Source organism: Eubalaena glacialis, chromosome 4 (assembly GCF_028564815.1).
Source record: "Eubalaena glacialis isolate mEubGla1 chromosome 4, mEubGla1.1.hap2.+ XY, whole genome shotgun sequence".
NCBI classification, from domain to species: domain Eukaryota; kingdom Metazoa; phylum Chordata; class Mammalia; order Artiodactyla; family Balaenidae; genus Eubalaena; species Eubalaena glacialis.
Genome location: NC_083719.1, coordinates 174793833 through 174806039, shown reverse-complemented (window position 1 = coordinate 174806039; position 12207 = coordinate 174793833). Strand labels below are relative to the sequence as shown.

General features: G+C 58.5%; 2 protein-coding genes across 3 annotated transcripts; both read left to right on the top strand.

Annotated features, from left to right (window-relative positions):
• The first annotated feature begins 1329 nt into the window (after positions 1–1329).
• MRPL34 (mitochondrial ribosomal protein L34) lies at positions 1330–2655 on the top strand. The gene is made up of 2 exons (XM_061188669.1): positions 1330–1470; positions 1691–2655. Exons 1-2 carry the CDS (start codon positions 1397–1399, stop codon positions 1902–1904), a joined length of 288 nt encoding a protein of 95 aa, XP_061044652.1. The 5' UTR covers positions 1330–1396; the 3' UTR covers positions 1905–2655.
• Positions 2656–3457: 802 nt separating this feature from the next.
• Positions 3458–11269, top strand: DDA1 (DET1 and DDB1 associated 1). Of its 2 annotated transcripts, none has more exons than XM_061190270.1 (5): positions 3458–3653; positions 8279–8355; positions 8581–8632; positions 9503–9564; positions 10565–11269. In XM_061190270.1, the coding sequence occupies exons 1-5, from the start codon at positions 3458–3460 to the stop codon at positions 10673–10675; spliced, it is 498 nt and encodes a 165-aa protein (XP_061046253.1). In that variant the 3' UTR covers positions 10676–11269. The 2 variants fall into 2 exon arrangements, with proteins under 2 accessions (XP_061046253.1, XP_061046252.1); XM_061190269.1 differs by having other exon boundaries at positions 3574–3653; positions 8275–8355.
• The last annotated feature ends 938 nt before the right edge of the window (positions 11270–12207 follow it).

Sequence of the window (12207 nt, the reverse complement as noted above, 5' to 3'; positions counted from 1 at the left end):
TCCAAGTTCTGCAAATTGTTAAATTCGTTAAACCATTAAACAGATATCTTGGAGCTATGGGTAGTTAAGGAATTGGAGTTTCACAGATAGGCCAATTTAAATGGTGACCCTGGTCCCAGCTGGAGCCAGAAAGCCCACGGTTCAAATCCAGCCTCTGCCCTTTGCTGATATGTGACCTTGGGCAAGTCCCTTCCCTGAGACTCCGTTTATTTCTCTATGGAATTAATTCCCTCATGAGTTTGCTCAGCAGGGAAAGTGCTCCATACATTATTGGCAATATTACTGTCCTGCTGTAGTATTGTAGTGGTTTGCTAAACGATGGTGCAGGTAGGATGGGCTTCAGAGGACAAGGGGTTAATCATCCCTTCCCCACTCCTATCCCCTGGAATTTGCTGCCAGAGCTGGATTAGGTCCAGCCACCCACTCTTGCCCACTCAGGGTGCTCCTGGGAGACTAGTTCATTAATGCAGAAAAAACTCCCCTCCCCCTTCCCAGGCTGGGAGATGCTGGGGTGCCTGCAGGGACTCAGCTGCAAGCCTGGCCCTTGAGGGCGCCCTGGGCTTCAGGGAGAGTCTGGGGAGAGCTGTGTTGGGGCAGTGTTGGGCCAGAGGGAGGGACAGGACTGGGGAAAGGAGAGTATCTGAGGAGGATTTTAAAAAGATGAATAGGGGAGCACCAGGCAGGGGAGGTTGTAGCTGAAATTTAGGGGGTGTGTGTATGGCGAGAGCGGGCTTCCAATGCCTGCCAGATATTTTCCCTGGGGCAATGGGGAGCCGTAGAGGGTGTGTAAGAAGGGAAAGGGCTCAGATATGCGTATTAGAAAAATAGGGCCTGAACGGGGGCACCGCCAAGGGCAAGCCTGCAACCGTTGAGTTCTGCAGATTGAGAAACTGAATGACCACCCCAAGGACATCCAGCCAACACCAACTCAGACCTCCTGGGCTTCCCGCCAAGGGGTGGAGACTTGGCTGGGGCTAAAGGAAAGCTTCCAGCCGTGTGCCGTCTGCGTGGCTCCTGCTGGGGGTGGGAAATTCAACCAGCCGTTTCCTGAGGCTGCCACCAGCTGCGCCGCCGTCACCCCAGGGTACCCTCTGTAGATCTACAGGAGAAGGAACTACAACTCCCAGCAGACCAAGGGACATAATGTCTTGTACGCACGCGCATGCGGAGGAGGCGCCGTTCGCCTGTCACCTGCTGGTCCACAAGAAGAACTACACTCTCCTGTGGTCATTTACGCTCACGCCTAAGATGCGGTGCGCCTACGTAGAACTACAACTCCCGCGGCAATGAGGGCTCCGCCTAGAAGAAACTGCATTTCCCAGAAGTCCTCGTTCCGCAGCGGCGGAACCTGTGGGCTTTGGAATAGCTGCCACCGGACGGCGTGCCGGCGGCGGACATGGCTTTCTCGACCAGATCGGTGGGTCGCCTGCTGGGGCCAGTCAGTAGGTCAGCGGCGCTCTTGGGTGGCAGGTGAGTCCTCAGGGGGACCCCTTCCCAAATCTGGGAGTAAGGGCGGCGTCGGGGGCTGGCCCCAGCTGTTTACCAACCACATGACCTTCCAGTGCCTTGCAAACTCCTCGAGCGCCTTTTGCTGCCAGGCTCCCTCCGGCATTGATCGGAAAGCCCAAGCTCGGAGAGGTTGGGCGCCACGCAAAAGTCACACAGCGCCCCCTCTAACCTTCCCCGGCAGGTGGCTCCAGCCCCGGACCTGGCTGGGGCTCCCCGACGCCTGGGGACTCCCCGCCGTGCAGCAGACCCGGGGCAAGGCGCGCGGGAACGAGTATCAGCCGAGCAACATCAAGCGCAAGAACAAGCATGGTTGGATCCGGCGCTTGAGCAAGCCAAACGGCGTCCAGGTCATTCTTCGCCGCATGCACAAGGGTCGAAAATCGTTGAGCCATTGAGCAGCGCGACGCTGCCAGCTGGACCCCCCCCCCTCATTAAAGCATTTTTCCTCGCTGACCACTGGGACTCGGACGGACATGAATCCTCAGATTTCGGGGTTGGCCCAGGGGAAGAATTGTGGGATTAGACTGGAAGAGGGAGTGGGAAGTCAGACCTTGCCAAATGCCTTTTTACGCTTTTGAATTAGGAAGAATTTCGAACATGTGCATCAGTCCACAGAATGGTACAGTGAACGCCCTTGTAACCCAGTACACAGCTCTACCCACAACCTATCCTGCCCTCTCCTGAGGTGCAAATCTCGGGCATCAGGTTATTTCTTCTGTAAATATTTCAGAACTCACTTCTCTAAGATAAGGGCCCTTTAATACATATTCACAAAGCTTTTCACAGCTAAAAAAAAACAAACAACAAAACCCAACAATTCCTTCGTATCATTAAAAATCTAATAAATGTTCAAATTTTCACTTGTCTTATAAAATGTCAATTCTCACAGTTCTAGGAAGGCTTGTGGAGAGGTGGGAGGGGTTTGAATCCTCCACCTGCCCCTTGGGGATGGGCTCTGTGACCTTGAGCAAGATCTTAGCCCTCAGGTTCATTTGGTTCCAATAAAATGGGACTTCCCTGGCAGTCCAGTGGTTATGACTCCAGGTTTCCACTGCAGGGGGCGCGGGTTCCATCCCTGGTTGGGGAATTAGGATCCTGCATGCTGCGCGGCCAAAAAAAATAAATAAAGCGGATCCATCCTTAAAATGAGATGCTCATTTCTCCTTTGCTGTGATGTTGGTGTAATAATACTTAGTAGCTTCCACTTAGTAACTTATTGAGTACTTCCTCAATAAGTTCTTGTTCCCTCCAGGCTGTCAGGCTGGTGGTGGTGGTGGGGGGGGGCGGTGGCTTGATTCGTACCCAGGCAGTTTGGACACAGTGGAGTCAGGGCTGGGAGGATGATTGTGAGGACCGTGGAGCCCAAAGGAGACACTGGACTTTGCCCTGGGAAGAACGCAGTCGGGGAGGGCTTCTTAGAGAAGGTGGCAGGGTCTGGGAGGGCCCAAAGGGAGGAGGGATTGGACGGGTCAGGATAAAAGGTGGACGAAGGAGGCCGGAGGGGCCCAGAATTTGGGACCGAGGAGGCGGGACTGGATCCTTGCGATACTGGGGAGCCAAGGTAAGTGTTTCAAAAATGCTCTGTCAGCTTAAAGATATCAAGCGGCTAGTGTGGGAGCAGTTTAGATATGCCGAAACCTAAGGTTGGGACCCCAGGGAGGAGGCTGGGAGTGTAACGGTGGGTCCCTATCCTTCCGAGGCTGCTGTGAGAACCCCATGAGCCACCATAGAAAAAACCGTAGCAAACGCTAGAGAGACCGGTGGGACCTCCGGGTGTTGCAGACTACAAATCCCAAGGGGCTTTGGGGGCGCGGCCTCCGCCCACTTCCGGATTTCGCTGCTCTTGGCTTGCAAGTCCCGGGCGGGGTTTTGCTCGCTCAACTGAACTTGACCACGAAGGGAGGCGGCGTGGCGACCAATGGGCGCGTGACTTAGACGGATCTGGCCAATGGGAATGCGCAAAGACCGCATAACTTGGAGGCAGGGCCAGAGGGCGGACCAACGACTGAAGGGCGGCCGCACCAGCAGTGTGGGCTGTGCCGTGGCTAGAAGTTACTGTGCGGCGGCTGCTAAGGAGGCGGCTGTGGTGGCGGTGGCGGCGGCTGAGGCGGTGGCTGAGGCGGCGACGGAGGAAACAGAAGATGGTGAGGGTGGCCGCCGGGGCCGTACTCCCCCTCCGCTCGACAAAATGGCGCCGCGGGCCCACCCACCTCCAGTAACCCCCGAGGCCCCTCACCGCCCTAGCCGGCCCCCTCGGGCCCGGCCCCGCCCCTCTCTCTGACCTGTCACCTTCGACCCCCCCGGACCCTGCTGTGAGCTTCTTGCTGACCCCGTCCTGGCTCCATCTCCGACCCCTGACCCTATCTAGGTTTCCAGGCCCTGACAACTCATTCATTTCCGGGTCGCGGCTCCCCCGGAAATCGCCTGGGGGGTGGGGATGGGGTCCCCCGAGACCCCCAACTGAGGCCTCGTCCTCCGGGCGCCAGGCCTGGGCCTTTCCTGTTCGGGAAGGTTTGGGAGGCCGGCCTGAGCGTCGGGGCGGGGAGGGGGCTTGACATCGTGACATGCGGGGCTTTATCGCCAAAGGAAGTGCGACATCGCGAACTGCCTTGGTCCCCCAGAGCCCTGACCCCACCTCCAACATTCCTGTCCCGACCAGCTCTAAGAGGGAGCGACTTCATCTCTCCAGTCACCAGGTCCTATCCCTGTTAAATGAGGGTAGCAATAGTCCAGACTTCATAGGGTTGTGATAATTTGGGGAACTGACGTCTTAAAGGGCTTGGGACAGTGAACGCTCAACAGATGAGCTGGGTGACTCGGGGATGGTGACATTCCCTCCCAGCTGTCTCCTCATCTTGAAGTGGGGATAATGCCAACTTTTTGGGAGGTTAAAATCCCCCTTGGGCCACTCACTCATCCTGGGATTTGGGTCTGGTGGTTCTTTGGGGTTTGGGCTCTCCACCTGTGAAGTGGGACACAGCCTCACAGTTGGGCTGAAGCCCCCTTCATTCCCTCCACTCTTTGGCATCCCCAGGGCTGACAGAGGTGATGGAAGCTTTTGTCAGGGCAAGTCAAACCCCATTGTTCCTGGACTCAGGGTCCCAGCCCACAAGCCATAGTCCTTGGGATGTGGTGGGGAATAGATAAAAGACTTCTTGTCAGGAAGGATATGGGAGAGTGGTAAGTGGGTTCCTAGCACGTGGGTCCCCAAGCCTGGGTGTTGTCCTTGACTCCTCGCTGCAACCTCATTGTCCACTCCCAGTTCCTAAGAAGATTCTGTTGGCTCTGCCTCCAAAACGAATTCTGAATCTGTCCACAGCTCCCCACCCTGGTCCCGGCACTGCCACCTCCCGCCTGAACACCTGCTCCAGCCTCCTCCTTGGTCTTCTTGCCTCCATCCTGCCCCACCGGCAGTTTGTAATTCACCCAGAACCAGAGGGAGCTTTTAAAGATGTCAATCAGATAATACCACTATCTAGCTTGCAAAACAGTCGGGGGGCTTCCTGTTGTAACCCCAATGAAACCCACCTCCCCCCCTCAGCCTCCAAGGTCCCTGCCCAGCTCTGTGACCTCATCTCCACTCTCTTCACCCCTCCCTGCTGTGAGCTCCAGCCACAGTGGCCTTGTTTTCACATCTTCACACTCAGTCCCTGCCACCCCAGGGTCTTTGCACCTGTTACTCCTGCCTGGATTGCTCTTCCTCCTGTGAATAACATCTGCTCAGAGGGTCCCTTCCTGACTGCAGGAGGCCCCCATGCCTCCTCTCTCTGCACACCATTTCTTTTCCTCATCTTGCTTCGATTGGGTCACTGGCAGGCTGCCCACACAGGGACTGGCACACAGATATGCAGTGAGTGTTTGCTGAGGCAATGGATAGCTTCTGGGCCCAGCTGTAGCCAGGATTTGTCTGGCTGAGGTGAGGATTTCTCCCTGTGTCTGAGGCCTGGTTTTCCTGCTTAGCTGACAGGAAGTACTGGCCATGCTCTGTCTGCATTCATTTATTCAGCATACATGCATTGATACTAACAGCTGCCCTCAGGGGTGCTCTGGGCAAAGCTCTCTCCCTGTGTTGTCTTACTGAAACCCAGAACAACCCTGGGAGGGGTCCCTCTTGTAAACCCGGTTCACAACTGGGGCGGCCAGACTGGGAGGTCACCTGCCCCAGGTCACACAGCCAGGGAGGGGCCCATCCAGGATTCAGTGCAGGCCTGGGGCTTCGGAACCTCTCACCACTCTGCTGCCTGGCCCCATGTTAGCCCTATCAGGGACCCAGGGTTGAGCCAGCCCTGCCCTGCTTTCTGCTTCAGGGAGGTGGCAGTCCAGTGAGGGAACTGGATGTGTAAACAGATGACCTCGTTGGGGTATGAGCGTGGCTCTGGCAGAGGCTCCCTGGTAGAGGCTCCCGAGGTGTGGGGAGAGGGAAGGGGGAGGGGGTGTTTTGAGCTGGCTGGAGAGTTTGGCGGGTGTTTCCCACATGGAGGACGGAGGGACATTCCTGGAGGGTGGCACGGGCTGAGGAGGTGTGTGGCAGGAGGCTGGCGTGGGCCAAGCCGAGCCAGGGCTGCGGAGGGGTTTGAGTTGGGGCAGGGACCCCTCCTCTCCTTTAGGTCTCAGGCCTGCATCACTGCATCTGGGCAGTCCTCCCCATCCCGCAGGCCAGCCAGCCTTCCCTACCCCCTCCCCCTACTGTCATGGGCCTCACATGGCACCCTGTGGTGCCCTGTCCTCATGGCCACTCTGCATTCACTGCATGGCTCTTTGACCCACACTCGTGTCCCCATGCACTGGCTGTTCCCTGGGGCCAGAAGTAGGTTTGCTGTGGCTCTCCGCAGTGCTCTGGTGCCTGGTGTGGGGCCCACCACACAGCTGGGTCCTGAGAACACCTTGCCGGATGGATGAAGCTGGCCCCATAGTCTGGGGCTGAGCTGAGGCAGGGGTCCTGGGACAGGGGAGGCAGGTTTGAGGGACTCTGAGCTGGCTCTGGGGCCGTAGGTCACCCAGATGTGAGGGCCACTTCCTGGGTGGGAGCAGGAGGCCCATCCACGTTCCAGCTCCCCTGGCTCACCCATCCCGCTAGGGTCTTGCTGGGGCCCAGCAGAGGAGGGGTTGGGCCCCACAGGGGTGAGGACGCCTGTTTCCGCCGGCACCAGAGGGTGATGGGGGATCCCCTGAACAGCAGCTTCCCCGAGAGCGCAGCGCCTGGGTCAGGCATGGCGATGGAGCACCCGAGGGAGGGTTCACATAGCCTGTAGGCTCTGAGCCCTCGGCTTTCAGGCAGAAAGCAGAGGCACTGGCATCACAGAACAGGAGCTTGACCTCTGAGGTTCGGCAAACCTGGGTTCAGTCAGCTTCCTTGTTTTCTCGTTGGGGCTGGGGGACCTCAGGTGAGTGTTACGTGATCTTTTTGCCTCAGTTTCCTCGTCTGTATGATGGGGTGACTCCAGCTTGGGAAACCCCTGGTCCTCCCCAGCTCTCCCTCTCCGGGCCTGACGACAGCGTTGCCCTCCTGCTCTGCTGGGAAGTCACTCCCTGCCCCAAGTTCTCAGCCTTCATCCCTCCCCGGGGTTCTTGTGCCTCAGTTTCCTGAGGCGGACACAGCTCCCCTTGGCCTTTATTCACCCCCATCTTGTGGCAGAGACCTGCCCTCCACCCAGAGTCAGGGTCTTCCCCTTCCAGAGCTCTCTCCCTTCCTTGCCCAGTTGGTGCCAGAGCGTCAGAGAAAAATGACTTTCCAAGAGTCAGAGCTGTGAATGAATCTGTCGCTGGCTCCCTGGCACCTTGTGGGCCTGAAACCTCTGGTGCCTGAACCCCTGCCCCAGGCAGCGGGGGCAGGGAGGAGCCAGCCTGCTTCCTTTAGGCTTCTGGCCCTCCCCCCACTGGGAGGCATTCTCCCCTTACAGGGCAGCCTTTGGATGTGGGGACCCCAGGAGCAGCCCTCGAGCCAACCCTGGTCCACACAGTGTTTGCTGAAAAGCTCAGCCAGTTTTAAAAAGCTGGCACTGGAACTTCCCTGGTGGGCCAGTGATTAAGACTCTGCACTTCCAATGCAGGGGTACACAGGTTCGATCCGTGGTTGGGGAACTAGGATCCTACATGCCACGTGGCGTAGCCAAAAAAAAAAAAAAAAAAGAAAAAAGCTGGCACTGACACACTGAAACTTGGGTTTCTGAGTTTTCTCAGGATTCGGAAGCTCGGTTGACCCCAGGCTTCGGGTCCTGTGTCCCAGCAGCCCCTGTGTCCCAGCTGCCATTTCCCCTTCACCCAGCCTCCTGCTCCCCCACCCCCATGTATTGTCACATGGACCCTCAGTCTTTCTTAGGGTGGACAAGTCTCCATCCCAGGCTCTATCAAAGGTGTATAAATGGAGGTGAGACCACGAGTTCAGTATTCAGCTAGCACAGAGGACAGGTCTGCAGTTGGAAGGGCCCGGGTCTGGCTCCCCACCCCACTGCTTGCTCCTGACTTGATGCAAGTGTCCTGTCCTGTTTGAGCCTCGGTTTCCCTGCTCCTTGCCTGGTGACAGGTTTATTGTGAGGACCCTGTGGGAGATCATACCCTTACTCTGGGGTTGGTTACTTTGTTCTGGTCATAAGAGTGGACACATCAGGTGGCCAACTCAAGGGTGAGTTCTAGAAAACTTGAATGACAGAACAGAAAGAAGGAAACCGGAAGTCGCCCGGTAGGTAGCCCACCCGGTCACAGGTGCTCCGGCGGTGGCCCAGCCTGCTGCCTGATTTCTCACTTACCATCTTCCCTGTCTTCTAGGCAGATTTTTTGAAAGGACTGCCTGTCTACAACAAAAGCAATTTTAGTCGATTTCATGCCGACTCCGTGTGCAAAGCCTCGGTGAGTACCTGGGCCGTGAGCTGCCCTCGGGGAAAGGGCCGGGGATGGTGTGCAGCCCCCAGGTTGGGGTCTTGCCAGAAAGAGGGGCCGAGCTCCAAACCCAGCCCCACTTGAAATCCTCACACGTCTTTTGATCTGCATTGGAGGGCGGGTGCCGAGTTGAAGGGTGAGGGGACCCCAGACCTGTCTACTCTCCTAACCCACGCCTTCCCAACTCTCCCACAGAACCGACGTCCCTCAGTCTACCTGCCCACTCGGGAGTACCCGTCCGAACAGAGTAAGTGGCCTGTGTTGTTCTGTCCCATCCTGGCTGCCGAGGGGAAGGGCCAGAGGGTGGTGCAGGAGGTGACCTGTGGGGAGCTGGGCAGCTCCCAGCCCTTGGGAGCAGCGGGAAGCCTGGCTTTCCCTGGGACCCTCCTGATGTCCACACCGGCATCCACGTCCAGCCCTGCAGGGTCCCAAGCTGGCCCTCGTCTGCCGCTCGCTGGCCCTCACCCCCACCCCCGCATCAAGTCAGGCCTCCCCTGCTGGCTCCCTGTCACAGGTCTCGAGACTTGTACCATGGGGTGGGGGACCCAGCCCCGCCTGGGGTGGGCAGCTTGGGGAGGGGGCGTCTAGGCAGAGGGACCTGCAGGGAAAGGCCTGGAGCCTACAGAGCAGGGGGATCTCAAGGTTATTTATTGTGGTCACGGTGTTTTCTTTCAACCGTGAAAAAATCCTGGACTCTGCTGGGTGCGTTCTGTGGTCACTGGGGCACAGCATGTGGATCTGTGCTCCTGGTCTGTCTGGGAAAACACCCACGTGACCTGGCATGCCGGGGCTCATTCCCCTGCCTGAGGGTGGAATCCGAGCTCAGCTTAAGACTCGGCCTCTCTCTGGGAAGCAGGGACCCTGTCAGGGCAGCCAGCTTGGGCTCATGGTAGTGGCCTGTGCTCAGGAGGGAGAATGCTTGGCTTCCTGAAATCTCCTCCAGGGTTGGGGGTGGTGACTTGAGTCACACAAAGGCCACCCAGGGCAGGGACAGCCCAGAGGCCAGGAAGGGGTAAGCTCGTCCTGGGAGGCAGTGCAGGCTGGGATGGGGGCTGGGCCGCCTGCAGCCGGCTCCCCACAGCTTCTTCCTGCAACTTTGTCTGTCTTTCCTTCTCAGTTATTGTGACAGAAAAAACAAACATTCTTTTGCGCTACTTACATCAGCAATGGGACAAAAAGGTAAGGCACGTGGGGTTCGAGTGCTGGGACTCGGGGAAGGAACACAGTGCCCAGCAGGGGGCTCTGAGTAGCGGAAGGACACCGGTGGCTGGGAGACTGGGTGTTCGAGTGGGGCCTTGAGGGCTGAATAGGAGTTTGCTAGGTGATTCAGGAGAAGGAAGAATGCTCTAGAGGAATGGCTATGCAGAGGCCACAGGGCTCTAGTGCTCAGGGACAGGCAGGGGCTTGGTAAGCTGTACTGAGGCCCGGCTCCCCACAATTTGTGGGGAGCACGCCCTGGTGGCAGATAGACTTCAGTGTTGTTACTTGGAGTCTTTGTTCAATGATGAAAAGTACACACGATTAAAAATCCAGGCCCTACTAGGATGCGTAGCTGCTGCGAAAAGTCGTCGCCCCCGTCCTTCCCATAAGAGGCCACCTTTCTGACAGGATATTTTTTCTTTTTCTTTCTTGAAAATCTGCACGTGTAGTTTTGCCGTGTGGTCAGATTGTTTTTTCCCCATAATAGTGAACAGTGACCTGCTCTGGGCCAGGTTGGAGGGGGACCCCATGATGAAGTGACTGCTTAGAAAACCCCAGCTCCTGGCCGCCCCCGCCCCACAAGCCTTGATTCCCACCAGGGAGGAAAGGAGGTTTTCCCAAATCAGCACGCTTTTCTCTTCTGTGGCAATTTGGGGGCTTCCCCGGGTGGCTCATGAGTGCCCTTTGCCCTCCGGCAGGGTGGATGGCTTCTCTGAGTGTCTGAGAAATGCTGTGTGGGGGTTACTGAGAGTTGTGGTGACTCCTTGAAGTGCTTGTCACAGGCTGGTGTCCCCAGGGGACCATGGCTTGGTGGGGCAGGTCCAGGGGGCAGAAGGGTCTGCCCAGCCACGGGCCCTGGGTCGACTGCCCGCCTCCAGGCCCGGCGCTGTGATGTGCTGGAGCCCCAGGGCCAGCCTCAGATTTCAGGAGCTCCCCCAGCATGAAGACTCACAACCCCTCCGCTTCCCCTGCCCCCCAGAACGCCGCCAAGAAGAGAGACCAGGAGCAAGTGGACCTCGAGGGTGAGAGCTCGGCGCCGCCCCGCAAGGTCGCACGGACCGACAGCCCGGACATGCACGAGGACACTTAAGACTCACACTCCCCCACAGGCGCCTCCTGTCTCGTCTGCTCCTCGCCCGCCCGCCCGCCCGCCGTGTGTAAGCGCCCCGCCCCCAGCCCCTCCGCCGGCCCACCCACGCCCCACCGTCCACACCACTTCCAACCTCATAGGAGCCGATGTATTTATTTTCCTTGAGTTTTTATTTATGCTGTAAAATGTACCAAGCGATGGTTAAAGGGGACGTCAGACCCAGTAGTGTGATGTTGGTAGATGCTTTTAAAAAAAAACAATTGTTACTCACCTCCCCCCCTCCAGTTCCCCCTCCTCTTGCCCCCCAGTTCTCCTCTGGAAAACTGGAGCGTGTCTGCGAGGGTCTAGAGCCAGGCCCCTGCTGCAGCCGGCCGGCAGGGGTGGGGGCCCTTCTCCCGGCTCCCACTGGCTGGTTCGGGCCTTAAAGACTTGCCTTGTCTCGAGTTCCACCGGGACCTATTCTGTGCCCAGACCTTGCTCTGAGCATGCGTAAGGGGGAGAAGTCAGCCCTTCCGGATCTTTCTCTTAAGTCATTTTATCATGGACTAGTGCGTGCTCCGTGTCCACCCCAATAAAAGGATCTTTCCTACCCGACCTCGCGTCTTTGCTCGGCGTGCCTCAGCCCCAGAGGATGGAGCCACTGAGAGTCGTCCCATCATTACCAAGAGGAGCCGAGAGGGGCCCCCAAACGCTGGGACCCCAGGACCAGCTGGATTCTCTCGTGGGCCTGCTGTGGCCATCTCGCTCAGAGCCAAGACCTGCCCGGACCCGCCCCTCTGCCCCAGCCGTCAAGGTGTCCTTGAGGACCGGGACACCCCAGAGAGACGGTCCGTGCTGCCAAGGATGGAGCTGTGGTGGGCCCCACGCCCATGACACTGGCGAGCAGGGCGGCATGCCCACCAGCCTCTGTGGAGACAGCCCAGGTGGCCCGGCCTCACGCCCTCAGAGAGGAGGCACGCGGAGCGCCGCGGGACGCCCAGCCCCAGTGCCCTCAGTCGGCAGGTTCCACGGCTACTCCCAGGAGCCAGCTGGACTGGGCTTGGGGCTGAGCCTGGGGACGTAGGGGGGCATTCGGGCTCCAGCAGAAGGTTTGAGTTCCTGACCACTGGGCACAGGGCCAGGGGAATGCCGCTGCTTCCCCCGCCAGCCCTGAGTGGGAGCCAGAGTGCTGGAGCTGATGGCTGGGGTGTTGGGGGCGGTGAAGGGTTGGGCTGCGGTGTGAGGGACACAGAGGCTGCAGGGGGTGCCTGCCCCAGGTTGTCACCGTGGAGGGCCCAGCCTGAGGCAGACTGCTCCGGCCTGAGCTGCCCCGTGCCTGCTGGGTGGAAGGCTCCAGGATTAGCTGCCCAGCTGCAGGGCCCATCTCTGGGCGCATGTGCAGCGGTGTTCAGTTCCTGTGGTCATAAGGCAGGTGCTTAGGAAATGCAAGCTTGACTGTGGTCGTGCCGAGGAGGGCTAAGTCCCTGGGGGTTCTCAGACCAGCTTGGAATCCCCAGTCCCAGGGGTTGGCCTGACCCTGGGCAGGCGCATGG